Here is a 27,069-nt window from a genome sequence, read left to right as displayed (position 1 = left end):
TGTGTGTATGTGTGTATGTGTGTGGGAGGGTTTGCTCCTCTTTCCAATCAGATAGAGGCAGCAACTGCGCCCAGATGGTCCAATGGTAAATACCACTCAAACCCATTCTAAACTGAGGTGCACACACTTCCAGTGTCTAACTACACCCACAGAACACAGCTGCTGAGAGTGTAAGAACACATCAACATATAATCATTAATTGAACACAAACATGACAAAACCACAATGCCCAGGAGACAATTTTAGCTCACAAGAAGAAACAAGAGAGAATGACTCAAGCAATCAAGATGCAGAGCCAGAAAACATTTTTGAGGAAGAAGAGGTAATGGAACTAACTGAAAAGGAAATCCAAAGAATGATATTTAGGTATATTCAAAGGACTGATAGAAAGATTGAGGCAAGCCAGGAGAACACCAAAAATACTTTAGAAGAATTCAGAAAAATTCTTTAGAAGAACTTTTTAATCCACTACAAAAACAAATAGACAAAATAAATGCAAATTTTGAAACAATACAAACTGCAATAAGAAATCCGTAAGATTTCAGAAAGGGAAAACGGGTAGATTCGAAGCAGTGGACACCTGACTTAGTGAGCTTGAAATAAATCTCTCACTATTAGTATGCCAGAAGAAGAAAACAAAAGGAAAGCCTAAGAGCTATGTGGGACACCATAAAAAGCAATAAATTATAAGTGATGAGAATTCCAGAACAGGAAGAGACAATAAAAAGCACAGAGGAACATATCAAAGACTTGTTGGAAGAAAAATTCCCTAACATCATAAAAGATGAGACGATAAAGCATACGAAAAGCTGAACAAAACCCCAAGATATAATTAAACTTTCTAAAAACAAAGGTAAGAATCCTGACAGTACCTCAGAAAAACAAAAGAACCATAAAGACTAAGCTCTGATTTCTCAGCAGAAATTATGATGGCAAGATGGCAATGTGAAGATACATACAAAACTCTATAAGAGCTCTCTGCTCCTCCCCGTTCGACAAGTAGATGCAGCTTCTCTTGCAGTCCCAGCCACATCCCTGAGACAGGATGGTGAAGGTCGGAGTCAATGGATTTGGCCGTATTGGGCACCTGGTCACCAGGGCTGCAGTTACCTCTGGCAAAGTGGAGGTTGTTGCCATCAATGACCCCTTTATTGACCCTCAACTACATGGTCTACATGGTCCAGTATGATTTTACCCATGGCAAGTTCACTGGCACTGTCAAGGCAAAGAACAGGAAGTTTGTCATCAATGGGAAGCCCATCTCTATCTTCTAGGAATGAGATGCTGCCAACATCCAGTGGGGTGATGCTGGTGCTGAATATGCTGTAGAATCCGTCGGTGTTTTTCACAACCTTCGGGAAGGCTGGGGCTCACTTGAATGGTGGTGCCTAAAGGGTAATCATCTCTGCCTCTTCTGCTGATGCCCCCATGTTTGTGATGGGCGTGAACCATGAGAAGTATGACAACTCCCTCAAGATTGTCAGCAATGCCTCCTGCACCACCAACTGTTTGGCCCCCCGGCCAAGGTCATCCATGACAATTTTGGCATCATGGAGGGACTCATGATCACAGTCCATGCCATCACTGCCACCCAGAAGACTGTGGACTGTGGCATGATGGCCGTGGGGCTGCCCAGAACATCATCCCTGCATCTACTGGTGCTGCCAAGGCTGTGGGCAAGGTCATCCCTGAACTGAATGGGAAACTCACTGGCATGGCCTTCCGTGTTCCCACACCCAACGTGTTGTGGACTTAACCTGCTGTCTAGAGAAAGCTGCCAAATACGATGACACCAAGGAGGTGGTGAAGCAGGCATCAGATGGACCCCTAAAAGGCATCCTGGGTTACACTGAAGACCAGGTCGTCTCCTGTGACTTTAATAGTGACACCCACTCTTCCACCGTTGATGCTGGGGTAGGCATTGCCCTCAACAACCACTTTGTCCAGCTCATTTCCTGGTATGACAATGAATTTGGCTATAGCAACAGGGTGGTGGATCTTATGGTCCACACGGCCTCCAAAGAATAAGAGCCCCCAGACCACCAGCAACAGCAACAGCACTAGAGGAAGAGAGAGGTCCTCAGCTGCTAGGAGTGCTTACCCCAACTCTACCCCCCTACACACTAAGAAGCTCCCTCACAGTTTCCATCCAGACCACCTGGAGAGGGGAAAGAGCTTAGAGAGCCCAGTCTTGTCATGTACCATCAATAAAGTACCCTATCCAGCCAAAAACAAAAAACAACTCCATAAGAAACAAAACTGTCACCAAAGAATCATACCCAGAAAAACTGTCCCTCAAATACAAAGGCAAAATTAGAATATTTCCAGGTAGGCAGAAACTAAAGAACTTGTAATAACCACACCAACTTTTATATAAAATAATAAAGGGTGCTCTTTGACTGAGAATTAGTAACAGCAGACAACAACCCGGTATTAACATACATGACAATACCACCCAACACTCCTAGTAAAACAAATCTACAAAAGAAGTATTTAAAGTAAAACAAACCTACAAAACTGAAAATAAGGATCCAAAAATATCAATGTATAATGACGTCAACTACAAAGCAAAAAGAGGGGATAATGTAGGTACAGAACTTTCAAATGGCAAGGAAGTCAAGTAGATTTCAAGTTAAAACAGATTGGTTTAAGCAGGTGGGAAAATTAGTAAATTACAGAGCACCTAAGAGAAAATGAATACACCTTCACATCCAAACAAAAAAGGGGGAATTAAGAAAGTTTTAATTAACATAATACAACAGAAATGATAATGAAAAGAAAACTCACAAACAAAATGAACTCCATGACGAAAATTATATGGAACAAAGAAACCAGCAGCACCACACACACAAAAGCCACACAGCAAAATGACAAATCAATTCATACCTGTGGGTAATTACACTGAATGTAAATGGATTAAATGCACCAGTTAAGAGACAGAGAGAACAGAATGGATAGGAAACAGGATCCTTCAATATGCTGTCTACAAGAGACACATCAAAAAGATGAAGAGAGCCTGCCTAAATGCTCATCAACAGAAGGTGGGTCCATAAACTTTTGCATATAAACACATCAGAATACTACTCAACATTGAAGACTAACAAAATACCTCACAACATGGATGACAGTGGAGGACATTATGCTAAGTGGAATAAGGCAATTACAAAAGGACAACTATTGTATGAGACCAACATTATAAAACGTTAAGAATAGGTTTCATTGATAAAAGAAACATTCTATGATGGTTTGATGGTTATGGGAAGACAGTGGTGTGTGTGTGTGTGGGGGGGGTGTTATTCAAAGATTTAAGGGCATACACAAATTAACATGGGTGATGGGGCTGGCAATATACAACATAAGGGAGGTTTCCAGAGGAAATATGAAGGTAGCAGGAGACATTGGGAAGAATATAAGAGCTAAGTGAAAAGAGATAATACACGTAACTGATGGTGCATGGAAGAGATTGCAATCATTGTAATGAAGCAAAGAACATGATGATCTGTTGAATATAAAACTGAGGATCTGCTCTGTAAACCTTCACTCAATTCACAATAAAAAGTGAAAAAAAAATTAAAAATCAAAAAAACAAACAAAACAAAACTCAAGTGGACATCTTCCCATATCACTGAAGCGTTGCAAAAAGTTTATGGAAATGCTGTCCCACATAAAACAACTTTTCAGATGGATCAAGAGTTTCAAGAAAGCTAAAGACTTTAAAGATGAGCCAAGAGAAGGAAGACCAAATTTCAACAAATGAAGAAAGGGTGGCTAAAATCTATAAACTAGTAGAAGATGATTGTAGGATTACCACTGATGCGACAGCTACTAAAGCTGGGTTCTCATGTGGTTTGACATTTTCTACTTTAAGTGAACATCTTGTCCTCAGCAAGCTTTTGGCTCAATGAATGCCACAGTGTTTTATGAAGATCAGACAGGTCTAAGAGCTGATCTTTCCATCAGTCTTTTAAGAAACATCAAAGCTACAGGGAGGTAGGTATTCACCGGCTAAAAGGGATCCAGGTAATTAGCGATATGTACACAACCCTGGCTGCTTAAGGTGCAACTCTTGGTCTCTTCGTGTGTAGAAGAAAGAAGAGAGATAAGAGGCTTGGAATCAATTCGTCATATGGACCATGGAGCATGTGAACATCAGTCTCCACAACTCTGAAACAACAGAAACTAGATGATGCCTGGCTACCACTCCAACTGCTCTGAAAGTGATCACCTGAGAGGGTCCCACATAGAGTGGGAGAAAATGTGGACCAAAACTCAAAATTAAAAAACAAAAAAGACTGTTTCCTGGTCAGAATAAGCCTATGGCCCTTGGCCACCCTTCAGGTCTGGAAAGGAGAGCACCCTCCTCATGGCCTAATTTTCAGCCAAGAAATAAATAGGTACATATGGGGGGGGGGGGAATGACAAAAGCACTAGTAAGGTATGGTCACCATGGAATGGTCAATCATTCAAAATCAAAAGGGCAACATTTTCCTGAAGTTGAGACGGGATGGGAATGTGAGTGGACTGGAAATAGGAAACACAGGAAGAAATGGGATAACTGGTTGTGTGGAGGGGATTGTAATTACTGAGATGAAACAAAGTCTATGATTTGTTGAATGTAAAAAGCTAATGATCTTGTCTGTAAACCTTCACTTAATTCACAATAAAAAGTTTTTTTAAAAAAAGAAAGCAGAATAGAATGACGAGGTGGGTTATATAGAGTTTTCTGAGGTTGCAATGGAGAGGAATGACCATGACAATGGAAACTGAGGAACATATAGAAACGGCGCCGTGGGGAAAACGGTGATCTGAGAAGAAGGTATCAACTCTAACACTGCCTAAAGAAAGTGGTGCCATTCCTCTGGCCAGCAGCTTTGTCATGTGTAAAATAACGCACTGCACTGAACACTACAAAATGTAAGATTTTTTTTTGTCTTAAATTATCTGCATTTTTTGACATGTGGAAAATTACATACTTTTTTTAAAAAAAAGAGAAAGATCAAAACTAATGAAGATGATTTTTTGGAACAAGTCATAACATAACCAAGGATGTGTCTTGGATTTACTAATTCGATCCAGAGAGCAAGGTCCCATCAAAACAGTGGCTTCCAAGGGGATCTGCTAGGCCAGTTCAAGGCAGAGAGGTCAGCTCAGAAGGTTATAGCAACTATTTTTTTGGGGGGTGGGGGATCCCTAAGGGGTAAGCTGGAGTCCTGGTGTCGTTCCATAGGATAAGCACTCAATCTCAAGGTTGGTTTGAACTGCAAGGTTGGCAGTTCAAATGCATCAGTGACTCCTTGGAAACCCTATACAAGGTCACTGTGAGTCGGAACCGACTTGACAGCATTGAACACCACCACCACAAGGGGTAAGCTAGAAAGATTTTCTTGAAGGAAAAGGGCAATCACGGGAGCTCAATTCTTATGAATTTTTAAGAAATCTGAAAATTGCATTGGTGATAAAAAGGCCAGAAAAGTTGTGCCAAGAATTTTTTCCCCTCATGACAGCGCACCACTAATTCTTCAAGGGTTACAAGACCAGTTCTATAAGAATCTAGTCAGAAACCCTCATTTCATTCATCCCATAGCCTTGACCTTGTCCCTTCCATTGTGACGTAGTATAAATTGAAAAGCACCATGCCACCAGAGTTCCTCAGCCTAGGGTTGTTGCTGTGAGGTGTTGTAAGATCAGTTCTGACTCACCGCGATCCTCTGCATGACGGAGTGAAACACTTCCCAGTCCTGTGCCATCTTAGTGCTTCTGCCACTGTGTCAATCCATCTCTGGGTTTTCTTCTTTTTCACCGACCCGCCACTTTACCAGGCATGATATCCTTTACCAGGGACTGGTCCCTCCTGGGGACTGGTCCCTCCTGACAATATGTCTGAGGTATGAGACATGAAGTCTGGCCACCCTGGCTTCTAAGGAGCACTCTGGCTGCACTTCTTCCAACACAAATGTGTTTGTTCTTCATGGCAGTCCATGGTACCATAATTCAAATGCATCAATTCTTCTATGGCTTTCCTTATTCACGGTCTCACTTTCCTATGCATATAAGGCAACTGAAAACACTATGGCTTGGGTCAGGTGCACTTTAGCCCTCAGAATCTGGTATCTTTGCTCTTGAAAACTTTAAGAGTTCTTGTAGAGAGGATTTGCCTAATGCAATATGTCATCTGATTTCTTGACTGCTACTTTCATGAATGTTGATTGTGGATTCAAACAAAACGAAGTCGTTGACAACTTCAATCTTTCCTCCATTTATCATGATGTTATTTATTGCTCCAGTAATGAGGATTTTTGCTTTCTTTACACTGAGGTGGCAACCAACACTGACAGCTGTGATCTGTGATATTCATCTGTAAGTATTTTAAGTTCTCTTCACTTTCAGCAAGCAAGGCTGTATCACTGGCATATCACAGATTGTTATTATTAAGTCTCCCTATAAGTCCTGATGACTTATATAACTCAGCTTCTCAGATTATTTGTTCAGCAGACAGACTGAATACATACAGTGAAAGGATGTAACCTGGGCACACATCTACCCTGATTTTCAAACATTCAGTGGCCCCTTGCTCTGTTTGAATGACTGCCTCTTGGACTATGTACAGGCTTCTCATGAGCACAATTACGTGTTCTGGAATGCCCGTTCTTTGTAATGTTGAAAGCTTTTGCAACATAGGGTTAGAGAGAAGGAAATACTGCCTTCAGAAGTATATAGATCTAGAAGGATATGTCAAGAAACAACAGCTTTATGTCTTGATGTTTTTGTTTAATAAAGGTTTCTATGATTTTATAGCAATACTTTTGAACTTACCCTAGTAAAATGATGATATTACACTGTATTATATGTTATTGAGCCATTATTTTATCTGTTATTCTCTGACAATTCTAACAACACAGTGATGGATAAGGTCTTCATGACCTTATCCCATACAGCACACAAGGGAAAACAAAGGCAGTGGCAGACAAACAAGTTCAGATAAGACTTGGATATGAACTACAAATGATCACTACATGGCTACACAACCTGCAGCGGGCTCCTTGTCAGTACACTGGCAAGTGCCAGCAGCCCCACATCTGCAAGTTGCTGTGAAGATTAGAGGCAAAGTTGAGACAAGTTTAGCCAAGTGGCCAGAATACAAGAGAGGCCTAGGCCAGGGAAGTTGTCATCCTCCAGCCCAAGCTCTCTGGGGTGTCTCTTCTATGTTGACTTTGATCTGCCCACCAGTGTCCTCATTGAGACCCCATGACCCAGCCTTTACTTAGCAAGAACTCTCTGATCCATCTTGAACTTCAGGGGTCACTAGCATCTGTGAGGAATCAGGACTGACTCTTGGCACTGCTACATCGACTATGAGTCCCAATTTGCTTATCTGACAATGTGGGTAATACCACCTTACTCAAAGAATTGAGAATGAGCTCAAACAATGGCTCCCAATAGGACAGACCCACTAAAGGCTAGTCATAGCGACATATAGAAAGTGAATGAAAAGCACAGCCGTGTACACTGCTGACAAAGGATCTTCTACTCACAACTTGGATCAGCACATGGTCTTGGACCAAGCCAGGAAATCATACTTGGGCAGACACTGCTTATGAACACAAGGCACAGGGAAAGCAGTTTAGAGACAAAGCCCGTAAATCAGGAGGCCAGACTCTAACGTCATGTTTAAGGAAACTGAAATAAGAAGCAGGCAAGCACCCTCAATGTAGATGAAAATGTGTCCATAAATTCTGTTGCTACTACCTGACAGGATGTCATAAAACCAGTAAACACAAACCTAAAGCCAATGTTTTTAAGAAGAAAGAGACAACTGGGCACCATGGTTAAGAGGAGCACAGGTCTGAGCCATTCAGACCCCTGGCTCCCTCTCTTTCTCTTCAACGTCAGGCACTTAGAACTTCAAAGCTTTGGGGACAAAAGGGATCTTAACAATGGAGACACTGGCAGATACTGCCTGACCCCCCACCCCCCAACAAGGGAACAAGGGATTAAACTGAACAGCACCAATAACGGGGCACAGAAGAATAATACAACACAAAACCCACATCACTTGTTGCTGTCCAGTGCCTTCGAGTCAGTTTTGACTCATAGAGATCCTGTATAGGGTTTCCAAGGAGTAGCTGGTGAGTTTAAACCACAGTCTTTGTGGTTCAAACAGACCTTGTGGTCCAGAGCCTTATCCCACAATGCCACACCAAAAATATTCAACCCAAACATAATCAAGATGAAACAAATCCAGATGCTAACGGGTAGTCTACAAAAAAACAGACCCAGACTCTCAAACATGTCAGTATCATGGAAGAAAAATAACAAGAGGTACTTTTCCACATTGCTGCTGTTGTTAGTGCTGCTGAGTTAGTTCTGACCCAGAACAACGCTGTACAGAGTTTCTGAGGAGCAACTGGTGAGCTTGCACTGCCGACTTTGCGGTCCAGCCCATGAACCCGCAGTGCCACACCAGGACTCCTCACATTAAAGGAGATGAAAAAGATGGGAACATCCAAATACGCAATCCTTGGCTTATTTTAAACTTTTTAAAAGCAAAAAATAATATTTTGGTAGCAGCTGGGAAATTTGAATATGGTAGAACAATCAACCACTTGAGATCAAAAGGCAGGGCTTTTTGCAAGGTTAAAACTCAGAGGGCAAGAAGGGATCTGACAAAAGGGCAAATGATGAACACAGGGAGGATACGAAATGAGTGCTGCCACACTCTGGGGACTGCAACCCAAAGAACTGTTGAATGGAAAACCCATTTCTCTTAAACCTTGACCCGAATCTCAATAAAAATTATGTCACCAGCTGTTCCTTGGAAACCTTAAACATGGTCGCTATGGGTCAGAACAACAACAACAACAACAATTCATATGTTAAATGATGCTACTGTTGTCAGGTGTGGTTGGTCACATAGCAACTCTTTGCAAAACACAAGGAAACACTGGCCATCCTCACAACTGTTGTTATGCTTTAAGCCAGTGCTGCTGCCAATGTGATAATCCACCTTATTAGGGGGCTTCCTCTTTTTCCATGACCCTCCATTTTGCCAAGTACGATATTTTTCTACAGAGACTGGTCCTCCAGATAACACAAGCCAAAGTATGAGAGACCAAGCCTGGCCATCTTGCCTTCTAAGAAGCATTCTGGCTTTACTTCTTCCAACACAGATTTGTTTGTTAATTTGGTAGTTCACGGTATACAGACAAATGTTAAGGATTCAGGATAAGACCCTACCCAGACGCAATGATGCCGGAGATGGATGACGTGGAGGGAGGGAGGGAGGGAGAGTGAGAGAGAGAGACTGGTTATGACTGGGGGACAGGCTTGCAGGGTATACCTTTTGGTTGGCTGATGATGCATGGAGGGGATTGTAACCATGGCAATGAAACGATATATGATAGAATGTATAACTAATGTTCTCCCATGTAAACTATCACATAATTCACAATAAAACATTAAAAAAAAAAATTCAGGATAAAGTGTCAAAGTTTGTAACTTTTAAATGGCTCAGTGAAAAAAGATAAAGTGAGACAAATATGGCAAATCTAGGTGAAAGACATACATACAGATGTCCACTGTCGTAGTCTTTCAATTAGCTATTAAGAAGGTTTGACAACTTTTTCAAAGTATAAAGCTGGAATAGGAAAAAGAAAAGTTTTCAAGCCTCATTTCATCATTTGTGGAATGAAGACATAGAGATACACTTCACCTTGTTACAGGAAAGACTAAATAAAACAATGTCTAAAGTCATTTGCACTGCAAGGTCAGTGGTTCAAGCTCACCAGCTGCTCCTTGGAAACCCTATACAATGGGTCGGAATTGACTTGATGGCACTTAACAACAACAACAACTGAATACTTAGATAGTATCTGGAATACAGTAAACACTCAACAAAATGTGAGCTACATTCATCATGGAAATCATTAACACCATCCACCCAGTATTTCCAGCATGGACCCCTAATGCTATAGTGGGTGGCACACTGGGCTGCTAACCACAAGGTCTGCAGTTTCAACTTACCAGCAGCTCCAAGGGAGAAAGATGAGGGTACATGCTCCCTTGAAGATTTAGACTTTTGGGAACCCTAGGGAGCAATTCTATTCTGTCCTGTAGGGTCGCTCTGAGTCACAATGAACTTGCTGGCAGTGGGGCTTTCCAACACATGGCAGCACCACATCGCCCGACCCCTATGAAGTCAGACAGGGTCATGTCACCTGCTCCATCCAATGACACATGAGTAGCAGTGTCACTTCTAGGCAAAGCTGTGAAAACTACTTACACAATTCACCATGCCATCTGTGCAGTACCCATGTGCCCGGTTGCTGAGGGACTGCAGTGACTCAAGTTGGGTATGTAGCATAAATTTTTCTTTGCTTTTGGAGTTTTTACTACAGAGTCTGTGTGGCCTGATACAATACCTAAATTGGGGGGATTTAGGAGTTATTTGTTCAACTTTTATATTATTCTAAAAATATTTTTGTTAACACTCTATATTCTTTAATGCTATGGAAACAGATTTTTATTTACCTGTAAATATTTCTGAAAGATAATTCAGAGAAATCTGATACCTGATACTTGAAATATTGAGTTCTCTTGATTTCTTGCTTCTCTTTAATACCAATAATTAAGACTTACAGTATCACTTGTAAAGATACAAAGCTCTTTCACAGCCTCTGAAGTGTTTGTATTTGAGAAAAGTAAAAACAATTGCAAAAGGCAGAGTTCTTAAATACACTGTCCCTAGTTTGCAGAGATGAACTGCTCTGTTTACTTAGAGACACACGTCTGAAATGGATCAATTATCACAGTACAATTTATTTTACTGCTGGGAGGCACCATCAATAGTGTACAGGGTTTTTCCTTACATTTCCAGCATCCTACATTCAGGAACCATGTCCAGCTAATGCATGAACTGAATTCTAAACTTGTTCCACCCCAAGTCTGACTCTTCTGCCAGCGGCTCTGTGACTAAGGACAGACGACTCCCCCTTATGGGTTTCAGGTGCACGTCTCACCTGCCAAACGGAAATGCAGTGCCTAGCTAGACTGTCCCCAGCACACTTACTGTCATCCAGTGGCACCTTCCTCTGTGGAGCGACAGCACTGGATTTCAGGTTGCGATAGTCTCGGGAGAGCGCGGAGATGAGGCTGGCATGGTTGATGGAGCGCACAGGCCACTGCTGCTCATTCTCTGGAAGGTTTGGCCATGGAAGCAGCAGGATGTTAGACAGGGCTCGGCACACCAACACCTGAGCCTGTAAGGAAGCACAGAAGGAAAGGCATCTATCAGGGACATCAAGATCAACAGACAGCAGTGAAACCCACTGCACATGCTGAACTCCTATCTGACAGCCTAGTCCAAGTCCAACTATAAGGTTGCCCAGGGAGAAAAAACAAGTGATGCAGTAACACCAAGTCTGGATCCAGCACAACCCATCCCCTGCCTCTACTGTCACTTCTGGAGCATTCTCTTCCCTTCAGGAACTTGAAGCTTGACAAAGGGCGACCTCAGAGTGCCGACACTGAGTCTAGCTTAGCCCTCAGAATGCAGGCTTCTGGCATCCTCTGGGGAACTCCTGAGAACATGATTTGTAGGAGAGTCTCCTGTGTTACCAGGTCAGCAGCACGACACTCACAGCCCAGGAGCTCTGAATCAAGTAACTACTTTCATGCCCATTCTGTTGGTCTTTAAGCCCCTAGCCTCCTCAGATGACTCTAAGAGAATTATGTGTCTGCAGTCTTTCAACTCTAAAAGGGCCAACCAACAAATAGTAAAACCCCCAAACTGTCTTAAACCAAAACAACAAACACAAAGAGAATTCTAATTCTCACAGTGCTGGCCATACCAAATCCGAGAGGCACCCCTTTGGAAAGGAACAGCTCAATGTCTAAATTGGCAAACTGCTACCTGTTTTAGGAAGGGCATTACAAGAGACTACTCAAGTTCTATCTGTGCCACAAACTGAAGAAATCCGAGTGTGCTGGTAAAGCCCATGAGCTCTGAATACAAATACAAAAGACAGACTTCTCTTCCTCATCCTCCCTAGGTCTGAGCCACACAGCTCTGCAGCTCCCAAGAAAGCCCAGGGTCTCACCTTGTCAACCAGCCGCTGGGCAGAGGCATCAGTGATTCTGTTGAACACTTTCTGTACTGCAGGGATGCCGATCAGGAAGACGGGGCGCACAGTGGTGGCAAGCGAGACCAAAAGGTGGCACGCAGATAGCAGCAATTTGTCTTGGACCTGGATGGGAAAAGGACATGTCTGGTCACTGCATACCCATGAGAGTAGAATTAGAAGACATTCTCAAAAGGCAACCACATCTTCATACGGCTCATGGATGCAATATACCAAGGAGGCAATATCTTTATCTTTCCTATGCCATATTCTGGTGTGGCACTGTAGGATCAGCACTGCACTGTGAATCACAAGGTTGGTAGTTGAAAGCTATCAGCTACTCCTCAGAAACCCTATACAGGGTCGCTATGAGTTGGACCACACTCAATGGCACTTAACAACATGTTGACTTTCAACAGCAAGGTTTCCAATCTTCTTACCATGTCACCTGGTCTAGCCCCCAGCCAGCATCACATTTTCAGTTTCTCCCTGTTCAAATTGAGTCATTTCCTACCTTGACAGAAAAGATACAAGAGATCAGAGGAAACAGACACAGATGAACATCCTAGCACACTGAACATCAGAAGAAAGGTTAGAGAAGTGGACTGAGTGCTTGTTGAAAGAAGAAGTTAGCAGGGATGGTGAGAGAAAGGAGACTGACTGGTAAACAGCTGGCCAGATGTAGTGTGACCATCTTGACTTTAATAAGGTGCTTTGGTGACAGAATGTGGCCTGGAAAAGTAGACTCACAGAGGCAATGGGAAACGAGACAACAACGGTGCGCATATAGTGCAGCCACAATCATACCTCTATAGCTTCATACACTGGGCAAGGTCTAATACCAGTTCCTCTACTACCTGATCAATGAGAGACAGCAGCCAACACCAGCTAAAACCATAAACTGAGGTACAAAACAGCAAATGAAGACTCTGCTTTCATTGTAAACTACACCCATAGGAGACAGTTGGTGAGAGCCTAAAAACACATCAATAACATACAATCAACTAAATATAAATACAACAATACTACAATGGCCCAGAGACAACAGACAAATTTAGCTCACATGAAGAAACAAGAGAAACTGGCTCAAACAAATGATCAAGATTAGAGCCAAAAGATATTTCGGAGGAAGAAAAGGTAATGGAACTAGCTGAAAAAATAATTCAAAAGAATGATATTTGGGTACCTTCAAGGGACTGACACAGAGATCAAAGAAAGCAAAGAGAACACAGAAAAAACTTTAGAATAATTCAGGAAAACACTACAAGAACAAACAGATAAAATAAATGCAAAATTTGAAACAATACAAAACCTGTAATTAGAAGTTCAGAAGATTAACACTAAGATTTCAGAAATTGACAATACATTGAAAGGGCAAAGGAGAATATCAGAAATAACGGGAGCCTGAATTAGAAAGCTTGAAGATAAATCTCTCAATACTAGTATGCCAGAAGAATCATTGGAAAAAAGAATGAAAAGGTCTGAAGAAAGCCTAAGATTTGTGTGGGGCACCATAAAGAGGAAAAACATACAGGTGATTTGAATTCCTGAACGGGAATAGACACACACACACACACACACACACACACACACACACACACAGATAAAAAAACAACAACCACAGAGAAAACTGTCAAAGAGTTATTGGAAGAAAACTTAGGTAAGAATCCTGAGAGCAGCTCGGGAAAAAACAAAAGGTTTTGTTTATCAACAAAGGAGAACCAGTAAGATTTTTTCAGCAGAAACCATGCAGGCAAGAATGCGGTGAACATATACAAAACTCTGATAGAAAAAAACTGCCATCCTCAAATCATGTACCCAGCAAAAGTGTACCTCAAATGTGCCAGCAAAATAAGAACATTTCCAGATAAATGGAAATTAAAAGAATTTGTAATAAACGAGCTAACTTTACAAAAACTGCTAAAGGGTGTTCTTTGAACTGAGAATCAACAACAGCAGACAACATCCTGAGGTTACCATACATGACAACACCACCCAGAACTCAATCCTGAAATACAAGTATTTAAAGTTAAAAAATAAATAAATAAAAAACCTACAAGACTGAAAATAGCGAGGCAGAGATGTCAATCTATAATGAAGTCAACTACTCAACAAAGAGAGAACAGTGTAGATATAGAACTTCCAAATGGCAAGGAAGTCAAGTACATTTTAACATAAAACAGAGTGTTTTAAACTGGGGAAAAAATAAAGTACAGGATAACCTCAGAAAATTAACACCTTCACATCCAAATAAGAAAGAAGAAAATCAGGACGATTTAGGAAATATTAACACAACAGAAATGAAAATGAAAAGAAAATCTATAAACAAAATGAACTCCAAGTAAAAGAGTACAAGAAACAAAAATTACTATTATATCTTGGAGTTCCCATCTATGAGAATTACCTAAAAGCGAAAAGTTTTATTTATGAGCACTGTTGTTGCTAAGTGACTCCAAGTCAGTTCTGATTCATAGTGAACCTGTATAGGGTTTCCGAGGAACAACTGGTGGGTTTGAACCGCTGACCTTATATGTAGAAAACTATGGGGAACAAAGAAACCAGCAATACAAAAACACACATAGCAAAAGAATAGCAATTAACTCATACCTATTAATAGTTACACTGAACGGATTAAATGCCAGTCAAGTGATAGAGTAGCAGAATATAAGAAAACAGGATCCTTCAATATGTTGTCTACAAGAGACACATCTTACACACAAAGACAGCACTATTCACAATGGCAAAAGGATCGAGTGAGTCTATCAGTAGAAGAATGGTTAAACAAACTTTGATACACACACAATGGGATACCATGATAACGATGAAGATTAAGGATGAATCTGAAAAATACCTCACAACATGGGTGAACCTGTCAGACATTATGCTGAGTATAATTAGTCAACTATTGTATGAGACCACTGCAGTGAAAAGTTAATAAAGTGTTTTCTTGGTAAAAGAAACATTCTATGATGGTTACTGGTGGGAGTAAGGAAAATTATTCACAGGCTGGAGGGGAGTCATATGTTAACATGGTGACAGCACAGACAATAATACAAGAGGTAGGTTAGCAGAGGGAAGATGAAGATAGTGGGAGACACAGAAAGGAACGCAAGAGTTAAAGAGAATAGAGGTAAACAATGCTAACTGATGGTACACAGAAAGGATTTGCTGAATGTAAAACTGATGATCTGCTGTGTGAACCTTGACTCAATTTAAAACAAAAAGTTAGATAAAAACAAAAGAAAAGAATTCCCACATTAAGAATCACATGCCAAACTCCGTGACCTATCATTCAAATCCCCTATCTCACTCCTCTTAGTCCAACAAAACCATGCTCTCCTTTGGCCCCTCCTTCTGCACTGCATCAGGAACACCAATCCTTCACTTCACTATCAAGTACCATCCTGTCACCTTCAAATAAAAAAAAGATATAGATCCTAATGCTGGTAAAACTGCAGTAAAAACAGTACCCCAAAGCAGAGCTTGGGGGGTGGGGGGTGGGGAGTATGTAAGGGCATGTAAAAGAATGCAAGAAAGAAAAATTACTATTATATCGTGGAGTTCCCCCGACCTATGAGAATTATCTAAAAAGAAAAAGTTTTATTTATGAGCACTGTTGTTGCTAAGTGACTTCGAGTCAGTTCTGACTCACAGCAAACCTAGTTTCCAAGGAGGAACTGGTGGGTTTGAACCTGTGACCTTATGTGTAGCAGTCCAGTGGTTATCCTATAGCACTACAACAGGACTCTTCCATGAACATAAGCATTTAACAATATTTGCAATGTCAACTAGCAGTCTTTTTGGAGGTCAACGTAACAGAACCCAATAAATTTCACATTATTGTAACCTTCCACTATAGGCCCACTATATGTATATAAAGACATACATCCAAGGATGTTCCCTGTTATTTATGGGCCACCCAGTTAATTCCAACTCATAGCAATCCCCTGCCAAACAGAACGAAACACTGCCTAGTCCTGTGCCATCCTTAAAATCATTGTTAAGCTTGACCCCATTGCTGCTGCCAATCAATCTCATTGGGGGTCGTCTTCTTTTTCACTGACCCTCCACTTTACCTAGCATGATGTCCTTCTCCAGGGATTGGTCCCTCCTAGCAAAAGGTCCAAAGTAGGAGAGATGAAGTCTGGCCATCCTGGCTTCCGAGGAGCATTCTGGTTATATTTCTAACATAGATTTGTTTGTTCTTGTAACAGTCCATGGTACTTTCAATATTCTTCTCCAACACCATAAATCAAATACATCAGTTCTTCTATGGTCTTCCTTACTTACAGTGCAACTTTCACATGCATACATGGCTATTGAAATTATCACGGCTTGGGCCAGGTTTACCTTAGTCCTAAACTGACATCTTTGCTCTTGAACACTTTAAAGAGGTCTTCTGCAGCAGATTTGCCTAATAAAGTAAGTTGTCTGATTTCTTCACTGTTACTGCAGTTAAGTGTTGATGGTGGATTCAAGCAAAATGACATCTTTGACAACTTCAATCTTTTCTCCAGTCATCATAATTTTTTATTGCTCCAGTGGTAAGGATTTTTGTTTTCCTTACATTGACGTGTAATACATACTGAGAATGTGGTTTTTGATTGTCATCAGTTAAGTATTTTAAGTCCTTTTCATTTTCAGCAAGCAAGGTTGTACCATTTGCATATCAGGTTGTTAATGAGTCTTGCTCCAATCCTGATGCCACATTCTTCATATAATCCAGCTTCTCAGATTATTTGCTTAGTATACATCATAAATAAGTATGGTGAAAGAATGCAACATTGGCGCACACCTTTTCTGACTTCAAAACATTGAGTGTCCACTTGTTCTGTTCAAACGACTGTCTCTTGGTCAATGTATACATTCCTCATGAGCACAATTAAGCATTCCGAAACACTCATTCTATTCAGTGTGGTCCACAGCTTGTCATGATCTACATTTGAAAGCCTTTACATAGTCAATAAAGCACAGGTAAACATCTTTCTGGCAATCTTTGCTTTCAGTCAAGATCCATTTGATGTCAGTAATGAAACTCCTCATTACACACCTTTGTTGGAATCCGGCTTGAGCTTTTGGCAGTCTGTTAACGTACTGTTGCAGCTGTTTTAGAATTACCTTAAGCAAAATTTTAGTTGTATGTGATATTAAAGTTACTGTCTGATGTTCTTGATGTCATACCATAACAGATCATCTCTAAATTCAGGTGGACTATGTTCAAGGTCATATTTTGGCTCAAGTGGATTTGTTTTAATTTTCTTCAGTTTCAGTCTGAACTTACGTATGTGTCTGGCCTTGTTTTGGCTGAACATATGGAACTTTTCCACGTTCTCTCGCCACAGATGTAGTCAGTTTGATTTCTGTGTATTCCATCATCTGGTGAGGTCTATGTGTTTGCAGTGAACAAGTCATTGGTCTTACAGAATTCTATCATGTGCTCTCTGGCATCATTTCTATCACCAAGACTATATTTCCAACTACTGATCCTTCCTCTTTGTTTCAAACCTTTGTGTTCCAATCACTGGTAATTATAAATACATTTTGATTACATGTTTGATCAATTTCAGATTGAAGAAGTTGGTAGAAATCTTTAATTTCATCATCACTAGCGTTAGTGGCTGGTGCATAAATTTGGGTAATAGTGGTATTAACTGGGCTTCCTTGTGTTATTGTTGTTTTTAAATTTGGTGGAATCAGTTCTAACTCATAATGACCCTGTATAGGGTTTCCAAGAACCCGCTGGTAGGTTTGAACCGCCAACCTTGAGATTCAAACTGACCTTGCCATTTTCAGTCCACTGCTGATCCTACAGCACCACACCAAGAGTCCTCTACTGTAGACATATACAAATTTTTAAATGTAAATTTACATTAGTAGAAAAATTACAATACATCCACACTACAGAAGTGTTTTCAAATTGATTAATTAGAAAAAATGAAGCTGTTCTATTCATCTGTTGGTCTTCCAAGGCATATTATGAAGCAAGAGTACAGTTATCTATCTATCTATCAACTTTTCAGAAACATAATTCTTTTCTATTTTCAGTGAAGGTTTACACATCACTTCAGGGTCACACAACAATTTCCACACAACGCTGCCCAGTGACACTGGGTATACTGTTCTGAGTTCCATTCTGGTTGTTCTGTTTCCGTTCATTAGCTTCAGGCTTCTACATTCTCACCTCTGCTTTATTTCAAGTTATTGCTGACTGTTTGGTCTCATCTTGGTGCATTTTAAAAATGAGCAAGCACAGTACTTACAGGTAATATTTTTTTTTTTTTGTCAATTTGTTATTTAACTACAAAGTGACCTAAGGGGTTAACTTTTAAGATAGGCAATAATCTTGGGGAGTACTCTAGTTTCAACCAGTCCAATTAATCTGGTACTGTTTTTTGCTTCTTTCTTTGTTTTAAGGAATCTGAGGTTCTGCTCCACAATTCTCTCCCATTTTATCAATGTTCATCTACAAGGATAAGTCAAAAAGTATTGCTTCAAAATCATTAGAAACCTTTATTAAACAAAACTATCAAAATGGGAAACTACTGTTAAACAGCCCTATCATTCATCTAGGTCTACATACTTTTGAAAGCAGTATTTTTTTATCTCTTTAACCCTTTCCCAGAGAATTTCATCTAGGTCTACGTACTTTTGAAAGCAGTATTTTTTTATCTCTTTAACCCTTTCCCAGAGAATTTCATCTAGGTCTACGTACTTTTGAAAGCAGTATTTTTTTATCTCTTTAACCCTTTCCCAGAGAATTCTGTGCAGTTTGATTTATACCATATAAAAATGGCAGTTTTGGAATCCTTGAGGAACTTAAATTGTGTTCCTTCCTTTTCAATGTTCTTTGCATTTTAAGAGCAGAAAGAAGTCTGAAGGGGCAAGACTGGTGTAGGATAGATAGGGTAAGGTTTCCCAAAGAACTTCTCATAGGATAGTCCTTGCATCCATGGAAGAATGAGCAGGTGCACTGCTGTGATGGAAAAAAATTCCTCAGTTCAACTTTTCTGGCCTTTTTACCAGCAATACAGTTTTCCATTGTCTTTAAATTTCTTTATGAGCCCCCACAATCATTCTGTCCTTCAAGAAAATCTATCAAGATTACTCCTTGGGGATTTCAAAACCAGTCACCATAACCTCCTGCGCTGGACTCTCAGCCTTGAATTTAACTGGCTCAGTCAGCAGAATCTCCTGGAAGCCACTGCTTTGATAACCTTTTTCTAAAGGCATCCTAATAAGACTAAAACAAGTACATTACTGAAAGAACTTGTCTGCAGCCATCCACTGATCTCAGAGACAAGTTTAAGCATGTTTGGTCTGGAATAAAGCCATGCATGTATGAACTGGAACCCTATTAACAATTCTTCTTGACTTACTATCATACTATGGCCTGGCAATCTATATATACTTTTTATTTTTATAGATAATGACATAGAAATGTCTGGAAAGATAAAGAACAGAATGCTGGCAGTGGTTACCCTGAGAAGGAAAATGTTTTGGAAGAAGGGATTAAATAATGCCTTCACTTTTTGGTCTATAAGTTTGAATATCTTATCTTTTTAGAATGTGCATGTGTTCTCATGGGACTTAAAGAACCAAAAAACTTTACCACTTTACTTGGATGCATGTAGAGAATGTTAAGAGTGATGGTGTAAGTGTGCCATGCTTTCTTTCTGAATCATCAGACATACTACACAGACAGACCAGGCAGATAAATAGTGCAGCTTTCGCTGTTTCAGTACCTTGGTGCTGATGAGAGGTGTGATTGCATCCATGGTAGTGGAGATCAAAGAAACAAACTGCTGAGTGTTCTGCCGATGAGCTTCACTGTAATACTGTGCTAACCAGTGAGAGTAAGCCTGGAGAGCAGCCAGGGACTGAGCGTGCCTGCAAGGGAGGTAAGAAGACACAATTGTAAAGGTGAGGGTGGAAATATATTAGTATCAAACATGTTTCCACAGGCAATGGCAAAACTACCTCCTGTGTGTTTACTGCTCCAGCACATGACTTCCTCACACACAACCTTAAAACTAAAACACTCATCATGCAAACATTGCCACTTATACGCAAAAACACAGCGGACAATTAGTAAATGTCTATTGCATTTGTTCATTTTTCTGTGATACATGAGTTCACCTGAAAGAATGACAGGAATATAAAAACAGAATAAAAGAACTATAAATATGTTGACTTTGGAACTAGTAAATTTTAACATCCACAGTTGCACATCAGAATTAAGACAACCATCAGATACAACTTTATAAATAAAGCTTTGAAGTAAGACTATCAAGTTTAAGTTCCCTCCACACCATACATTATATCTAGCTAGAGGATAGCTATGAGGTAGAAAAAGCTATTAGTGTTCTATAAGCTTACACAAAATGGTGTTGTTAAGTGCCATCAAGTTGGTTCCAGTCCTATGTTCAACAGAATGAAACACTGTCTGATCCATCTTCACGATCATTGTGAAGCCTAAGCCCAATGCTACTGTCACTGTGCCAATCCATCCTCTTGGGGAGTCTTCCTTTATGTTGCTGACCCTTCATTTAACCTAACAGGATGTCCTTCTTGAAGGACTGAGCCCTCCTGATAGTATGTCCAAAGTATGAGAGATAAAGTCTCACCATCCTGGACGTTTTCCGATACAGATTTGCTTGTAATTCTAGCAGTTCACAGTGCTATTCTTACCCAGCAGTCTATATGCTTCTCCAATTCAAATGCATTGATTCCTACATGGTCTTCTTTCATCGTCCTACTTTAACATGCATATGAGACTATAGAAAATACCAATAGTCCTCAGTCCTCAAACTGACATCTTTGCTTGTGGTTGGAAGCAATATAAGTCTTTGACAACTTCAATCTTTTCTCCATTTACCTTGATGCTATTTATTAGTCCACTGATGGTGATTATTGTTTTCTGTACACTGAAGTACACCTCATACCTAAGGCTGCTGTCTTTGATCTTCATCAGTAAGTATTTTAAGTCCTCTTCCCTTTTAGCAAGCAAGGTTGTATCATTTACGTATCTCAGGTTGTTAATAAGTCTTCCTACAAACCTGATGCCACATTTTTCTTCATATAATCCAGTTTCTCAAATTACTTGCTCAACACACAGATTGAATAAGTATGGAGAAAGAGTACCTCATACTAGATAGTACCTAACAACAACATTTTGTGTAAGCTTATAAAACACCAATAGGTTATTCTACTTCATGTTGTTGTTGTTGTTGTTAAGTGCCGTCGAGTCGGGTCCGACCCATAGCGACCCTGTACAGGGTTTCCGAGGGTGTAAATCTTTACGGGAGTAGAAAGCCTCATCTTTCTCCCGCGGAGCAGCTGGTAGTTTCGAACTGCTGACCTTAAGGTTCGCAGCCCGATTCGTAACCACTACGCTACCAGAGCTGTATGAAAAGCACACAGCTTTCACAATTTTAAACCATTCAGTACTCCCTTATTCTGTTCAAACAACTGTATCTTGGTCTATGTGCAGGTTCCTCATGAGCACAATTAAGTGTTCTGGATACTCATTCTCCGCAATGTTGTCCAGAGCTGGTTATGATCCACTTTGGGGAGTCTTCCTTTGGGAGAAAGTCTCTTCACAGTCAATAAAGCACAGGTAAACATCCTTCTGGCATTCATTGCTTTCAGCCAAGATCCATTTGATGTCAGCAATGATATCTCTAGTTCCACGTCCTCTTCTGGATCTGGTTTGAACCTCTGCAGTTCCATGTCAATGTACTATTGCAGCCGTTTTTTGATTTATCTTTAGTAAAATTTTACTTGCATGCAATATTAATGATATTGTCCAATGATTTCTGCATTTCATTGGGTCACCTCTCTTTAGAATGGGTACAAATATAGAACATCTCTTCTAATCAGTTGACCAGGTAGCTGTCTTCCAAATTTCTTGGAATAAATGAGTTTGTCTTCAGTGCCTCATCAGTTTGTTGAAAGATTTCCATTTGTATTCTCTCAATTCCTGGAGCCTTGTTCTTTGCCAATGCCTTCAGTGCACCTTGGACTTCTTCCTTCAAGATCACTGGCTCTTGTTCATATGCTACCTCTTGAAATGGGTGAACATAAACCATTTCTTCCTGGTACAGTGACTCTGTGTATTCATTCCTTCCATCTTCTTTTGATGCTTTCTGCATCATTCAATATTTTCCCATAAAATCCTCAATATCACAAATTCAGGCTTACATTTTTTTTTCCTTCCTTCAGTTCCCTCAGCTTGAGAAATGCTGAGAATGTTCTTCTCCTTTGATTTTCTAACTTCAGATCTTTGCACATGTCATTATAATATTTGACCTTGTCTTTTTAAGCAGCGCTTTAAATTTTCTATTCAGCTCTTTTACCTCATTTCTTCCATTTGCTTTGGCATCTCTAAACTAGAGAGCAAGTTACAGAATCTCTTCTAACATTCATTTTGGTCTATTCCTTCTTTCTTGTCTATTTAATGACCATTTGCTTTCTTCTTGTATTATGTTCTTAATGTATTCCCACAATTCTTCTTGTCATTAAGTCATCAGTGTCTAATTAATAAAATCTGTTCTTTAGATGATCTCTAAATTCAGGGAGGATAAGGTTCAAGGTCATATTTGGGCTCTTATGGACTTGTTTTAATTTTCTTCAGCTTCAGCCTGAACTTACATATGAGCAATTGATGGTCTGTTCCACAAACTGTTCCTGGCCATGTTTTGGCTGGTGTGGGGTTTTCCTACCATCTCCTCCCATAGATGTAGTCAATTTGATTTCTGTGTATTCCATCTTATGAGGTCCATGTGTATAGCCATCTTTTATGTTGTTTAAAAAGGTATTTACATTGAACAAGTCATTGGTCTTGCAAAATTCTATCATGTGACCTCCAGTATCATTTCTATCACCAAGGTCATATTTTCCAACTACTGATCCTTCCTCTTTGTTTCAAACTTTTGCCTTCCAATCACCAGTAGTTATCAATACATCTTGATTGCATATTTGATCAATTTCAGATTGAAGGAATTGGTAGAGTTCTTCAATTTCATCATCACTGGCTTTATTGGTTTGTGCTTATATGTGAATAATAGTGGTATTAAGTGGTCATGCTTGTGGTGGTGGTGGTGTATGCCATGGAGTTGGTTCCGACTCGTAGCAACAGGGTTTCTGAGGGAGCAGAAAGCCTCATCTTTCTCCTGCAGAACAGCTGGAAGTTTCAAACTGTTGACCTTGAGATTAGCAGCCCGATTTGTAACCACTACACTACCAGAGGTTCTTGGTCTTCCTTGTAAGTGTATGGATGATATCCTACACAGACAACGCAGTACTTCAAGACGGACCTTGAAACAGTCTTGATTTTTCTTGAAATATTCTTTTTGATGAATATGATGCCATTCCTCTTTAATTTTTTATTCCCAACATAGTAAACCACGTGGTTCTCAGATTCAAAATGACCAATACCAGCCCACTTTATTTACAAAGGCAGGCGGGCAGGCCAAATGTGGCACACATTTTAGTCTGAAAACCACTGCTCTATCACAGAGCAGACCTCGTGGGCAGTATAACCTTATATGACCCTTTCTCCCCTCCATCCCTTCCCACCGTGTCCCATTTCTAATGGCTTCCAATCGTCTATACAGTGTGGTCCCTGGATGTCCTGCTTTAAAATAACCTAAATTACTTGTTCAATATGCAAACACCTGAGCTTCATGTCACCCTACTAGAATAGAATTTAGGGGGCAATGTGCTCCTCAAGTGACTCTTCTGTCCCTTCAGTTTCAGTCACCGGTCTACAGTGCAAGATTCCAGGTAATCAAGCAGTTTCCAGTTAGTCCCAACTTGTCTATCCAGCCTCATCTCCCAGCACACTACCTGCTCACCACCTCTCTAAACGTGTGGCTTTGCAACACATCTGTCTGTGCCTTTGTCTGTGCTGTTCTTTCTTCCTGGAGTGCCTACTTCATGCCCTCTCCACCCTAGTTCTCATCTACTGATGAATTCCTCTTATACACCCTACCTAGAGATACACAATCAATCTTTTTATTCATTCTAAGTTTTTCCTGACAGTCGTTCAAAGCACCCAACTCTACTTACACATCAATGAGGTCAGGTTTCAGTACTGATGGCACAGCAGTCTCAATGTTGTACAGTTTTATCTGCGATCCATACAGAGTGACTTTGACCAATCTGTTGACAAAGAAACAGGTCAGAAAGAACATTCAGCCTCTGGACTAAAATACACAAAATGGACATGGCACCAGCAAAAGCCCAAGGGCAGAAGAAAGAATCAGGAGCAGATCCTTAATTTTATCTCAAAGCTGTAATCTAAGACATGTATAAAGCCTTAACTACAAGGATACCAATGAAAGCATTTTTCACAATGTCAGAAAACTTTTTTAAGCAATGTAAACATCTGTCACAGAGGAGTTGATACAATGAAACATAATGCAGTCAAATAAATCCATGGTTGGTTAAAAGAATATTTAATGACAAATATTTAAGGTATTTCAAGCATTCGGAGTCCTGGTGTGGCGCTGTGGATTAACGTGCCAGACTGTAAAGCTGTTTGAACTGCAAGACTGGCAGTTCAAGCTCACCAGCTACTCCTTGGAAACCCTATACAGGGTCACTATGGGACAGAATTGATTCGATGGCACTTAACAATAACAAGCATAAAAAAGGCTACAATAAAGAAATATACAGAATATATCCTACTTTTGTTATAATAATGTGCCTCTTAACAAAAAGAAATAATAGTACCAAAGCATGCCTACTGGTTATCACTTGTTTTGGGGATAGGATGAAATGGATGGTTTATGGACAATTTCCCCACCCCTACCCTTTACTTAGATAATTTTTCTTACTAAGTTGGCATAGATCTTCCTATAAAATTTATAATGATAAAACTATCTTAGCTTTTATTTGCAATAATTTTTTATGTAAATGTTTTAAAAGTATATGAGGGTAAGTAAAAAAATATTACTACAAAATTACAAAAATCTTCATTAACAAAAATAATATATCTTCCATCATGATCTACACATTTCTGAAGGAGGTTTTCCATCTCTCTAAACAATCCCAGAAAAATTCTGCATTCTTCAATTTACAGCACATGAAAATGGCAGTTTTGGCATCCTCGAAGGACTCAAATAGTGTCCCTTTATAAAGTTGTTTGAAATTTTAGAACAAAAACAAAGTATAAAGGGGCAAGATAAGGACTGTAAAATGGATGGAGTAAGGTTTCCAAATGAAATTCTCCTAGGACTGCCCTTGCATTGTGATGGGGGGAAAAAAATCCTCTGTACAACATTCCTAGTGTCTTCCAATTTTCTTAAAACTTGTTCACAATAGACCCCCTATGGTCATCTCGTCTTTTTTGGAGAAAATCTATCAAGCCTACCCCTTTAGAATTCCAAAAACAGTCACCATAATTTTCTGAGCTGACCTCTCACAGAGCAGATCCACTCACAAAAGCCACTGTTTTGATTGGACCTTTTATTTTCTGAAGGTATCCAAACCAAGACAGGACTCCTGGTGTGACACTGTAGGATCAGCACTAGACTGCGAACCACAGGTTGGCAGTCCAAACCCACCAACAGCTAGCTCCTTGGAGACCTTAATACAGGGTTGTTGTTAGTTGGAACAAATTTGACAACTGAAACTAAAACAAGTGTATTACTGAGAGGAATTTGTCTAGAGTCGTGCACTGATCATAAGGACATACACGGGTGCATGGAACCTATGGCAGGACTCTTTGACCTACCCTCATATGATAAAGCAAACAAAAATGATGGTGTGGTGACAGGACAAGCACTGGACTACACACTGTAAGGTCGGTGGTTCAAACCCACAAGCTGCTCCTCAGAAACCCTATGCGGAGTTGCTATGAGTCAGAACTGACTCAACAGCACTTAACACATTAGAGGGCAGGAAGAAATAATGATTCTGGAATAAACTCCGGGGTTTTTTTTGGTTATTTCTTTTTAGCTTTTGATTGTGAATTAAGTGAAGACTTACAGAGTGGATCATCAGTTTTACATCCAACAAATCACACTTGTTCATTACACTGACTGCAATGCTCTCCAAGGTCCATCAGTTAACAGTATTTACCTCTACATTTTTTAAAAACAGTTCTTTTAAAAGCAAGCTGTTGAGCTCACTAGTTGTTCAAGAGCTCACTGTATATCAATGGACATTAAATTCAACAACTAATAGTCAGTGTTATTGGCAAATAGAAAATCTCTCCCTCATTAGAGACAGAACGAAAGGAAAAAGCATCTGATAGTTGGCTCATTTCACTGCGCGACTGTTAAGACCCCCAGGAGATGGAGACCAGGGGAGAGCATGTGCACTGAGGTGCTCAACTAGGGAATTCTACTACAAATACAAACTCCCTGTCCTTTCCCCATGTCCCACTGCAGGTGCCAGGAAGGGTCTCGGTAGATCAGCTCTGAAAAGCATGCAGAGGACTCTAGACCACATTCTGAGGAAAAATGCAGAACTTTATTCCAGGGAGAAAACCATGGGCTTAAGCCACAAATTGTTCAGGATTAGGGAGCAATCAGAAGGGGCCCTTTCCAATCAATCAAGAAAATGGGGATAAAAAAAGCCAAGGGTTCTCACTTTGAGACCCTAGGAAGGTAGAGGGCAATGATAACTAGGAATCAAAGCAGTTACTCTCCATAAGAAATATACTGACTCAAACCTGGTACTTAAATATTGATGAAACATTAGAGGGCATAGAGGAATGAATGTTCCTAGAATAAATGGAATGGTTTCTAAGTGTGTCTTCTAACAGACATCTACGTTCAGCAGTTTAGTATCAGGTTTGTTCTATGTAGTTGGAAGTCCAAACACTGCTAACCACAGTGGCCTGTTATAAGAAAGAAGCCTTCTCTCAAACTTGACTCTAAATGAAACAAAACAATAAAGTATCTTCAAGTGCTGAACTTGCAAACCTAAGCAGCACAGAAGATAC

The 27,069-nt window shown here is 40.2% G+C and overlaps 1 protein-coding gene across 1 annotated transcript in view; it reads right to left on the bottom strand.

Annotated features, from left to right (window-relative positions):
• XPO6 (exportin 6) overlaps positions 1 to 27,069 on the bottom strand; it is a 124,102-nt gene that overhangs the window by 15,638 nt on the left and 81,395 nt on the right. Inside the window, exons 14-17 of the mRNA XM_006877057.1 lie at positions 24,186 to 24,278; positions 19,859 to 20,003; positions 12,096 to 12,242; positions 11,066 to 11,255 (exon numbers count right to left, since the gene is read on the bottom strand). Of these exons, the coding sequence (XP_006877119.1) occupies positions 11,066 to 11,255; positions 12,096 to 12,242; positions 19,859 to 20,003; positions 24,186 to 24,278 (575 nt within the window). The remainder of the gene's footprint in view (positions 1 to 11,065; positions 11,256 to 12,095; positions 12,243 to 19,858; positions 20,004 to 24,185; positions 24,279 to 27,069) is intronic.

The sequence above is a fragment of the Chrysochloris asiatica genome, unplaced genomic scaffold, assembly GCF_000296735.1.
Source record: "Chrysochloris asiatica unplaced genomic scaffold, ChrAsi1.0 scaffold00440, whole genome shotgun sequence".
Taxonomy (NCBI): domain Eukaryota; kingdom Metazoa; phylum Chordata; class Mammalia; order Afrosoricida; family Chrysochloridae; genus Chrysochloris; species Chrysochloris asiatica.
The sequence above is the reverse complement of the archived record's forward strand: the minus strand, read 5'-3'. Positions and strand labels throughout refer to the sequence as shown.